The sequence below is a fragment of the Topomyia yanbarensis genome, chromosome 2, assembly GCF_030247195.1.
Source record: "Topomyia yanbarensis strain Yona2022 chromosome 2, ASM3024719v1, whole genome shotgun sequence".
Classification (NCBI taxonomy): domain Eukaryota; kingdom Metazoa; phylum Arthropoda; class Insecta; order Diptera; family Culicidae; genus Topomyia; species Topomyia yanbarensis.
The window spans coordinates 7,477,188-7,478,646 of NC_080671.1; the positions used below are offsets into that span (position 1 = coordinate 7,477,188).

Sequence of the window (1,459 nt, forward strand, 5' to 3'; positions counted from 1 at the left end):
TAAAACCTTGATTGCTACTTGGAAGTACAACAGTGACGATTTGACGAGCCATGCTACTAAATACCCTGGATGTACTAGTAACCTCCAGGAATGATATGTTCCATTGGAATTTTCATTATTTGAATAGTATTCATTATTGTAGCACTCAAAAACTAAAATCACATAAAAATGATAGTTTTTTTTGTAGCGAGTGTGACATTTTTAGAACTTTAAGTTTCCATTGTAAATCTGTTTTGGAATTGTTTTCTGTAAAAACTCTTCATACAATTTTCAGTAACTATTTGGACGCTCATGTCATGTCATTAGAATACAAAGTACATGAATCTACAGAAGCAAAGCCTGGCAACATGCTTGCCTGAAGTCTAGCACAATAAGCAGAAAAAAATCACGAAAGATGATTTCATGATTTGATAATATAATAATAATTGTCATTCGTGTAATACTAAGTATAATAACGGAATAAGTTACAGCAACAAAAATTAAATTAATTAGCTTTTTGACATTTATTGTTCAATATTCACAAAAGGTTAACCTTCTTCAAACGAGTGCTGCCGATACCATAGCAGCTGAATTACCAGGTCCCTGGTGCTGGAGCCAGATTCAGAGACTTCTGGTTGACGACATGACCTGGAAGTGGTGCCTTATGCACAGCTCCACGGTTGGCGGCAACATACGAAGCAGAATGTTCGACCGGAGCAACGGCAACAACGGCGGCGCGATGATGACCGTCCCACTGGTTATTCCAGTGAGCAGCACCATAGGCTACGGCAGCGGGAGCATAGTGAGAATCCCAGCTGCTGTAGGCAACGGCAGCTGGAACGTGATGAGCATTCCAGTGATTGTAGGCCACAGCCACTGGAGCATGATCCCAACTGTTGGCGTAGGTCACAACAGGAGCCGCAGCATATCCGTGATGACCAGCATAGACCGCCGGGGCGTAGGATGCTTCAGCAACGACGGCGAGAGCCACCATGACTACAGCTGCGATGCACTGTGCAAAAAAATGAGCGAATTAATAGGGATCAGTCCATTTGATCAGCAATAATTCAATTTTAACCTTCATGATTGTTGCTTTGAAATTTAGTTTTAGCACTTGTGAATTTGTTGAATGCTATTCAAGCTATGATTGTGTTTCGCGTAAAATCAGCAATTTATACTAACTTTTTCGGCTCTTTTTGCAGATCGGTTCGCAAGTAATCAGACGGCTGTTTCGTACGTTCTCTTTTTAGATTAATCATTATGGTTGTCAGACGGTGACGTGAACAAAACTATTCTAGGTTTGTAAATTGCGTAACAATATAGATGCGACAATATCTAAATACCGATAGCCATGACGGGTTTTTTATGAGGTGTGCGGAAATGGAGCATTCAACCCATTCAGACCTCGAGTAAAATTTCGTTTATATGCAATGGTACTGTGTCTGTAATTCGAATTGTAATTGTAAATGAAATTTTCGTG

General features: G+C 40.1%; 1 protein-coding gene across 1 annotated transcript; it reads right to left on the reverse strand.

The window, feature by feature from the left end:
- Nucleotides 1-497: 497 nt before the first annotated feature.
- Nucleotides 498-1,160, reverse strand: LOC131685905 (adult cuticle protein 1-like). The gene is made up of 2 exons (XM_058969927.1): nt 1,058-1,160; nt 498-991 (listed from the first exon to the last, which is right to left on the reverse strand). The coding sequence occupies exons 1-2, from the start codon at nt 1,061-1,063 to the stop codon at nt 572-574; spliced, it is 426 nt and encodes a 141-aa protein (XP_058825910.1). The 5' UTR covers nt 1,064-1,160; the 3' UTR covers nt 498-571.
- Nucleotides 1,161-1,459: the final 299 nt, after the last annotated feature.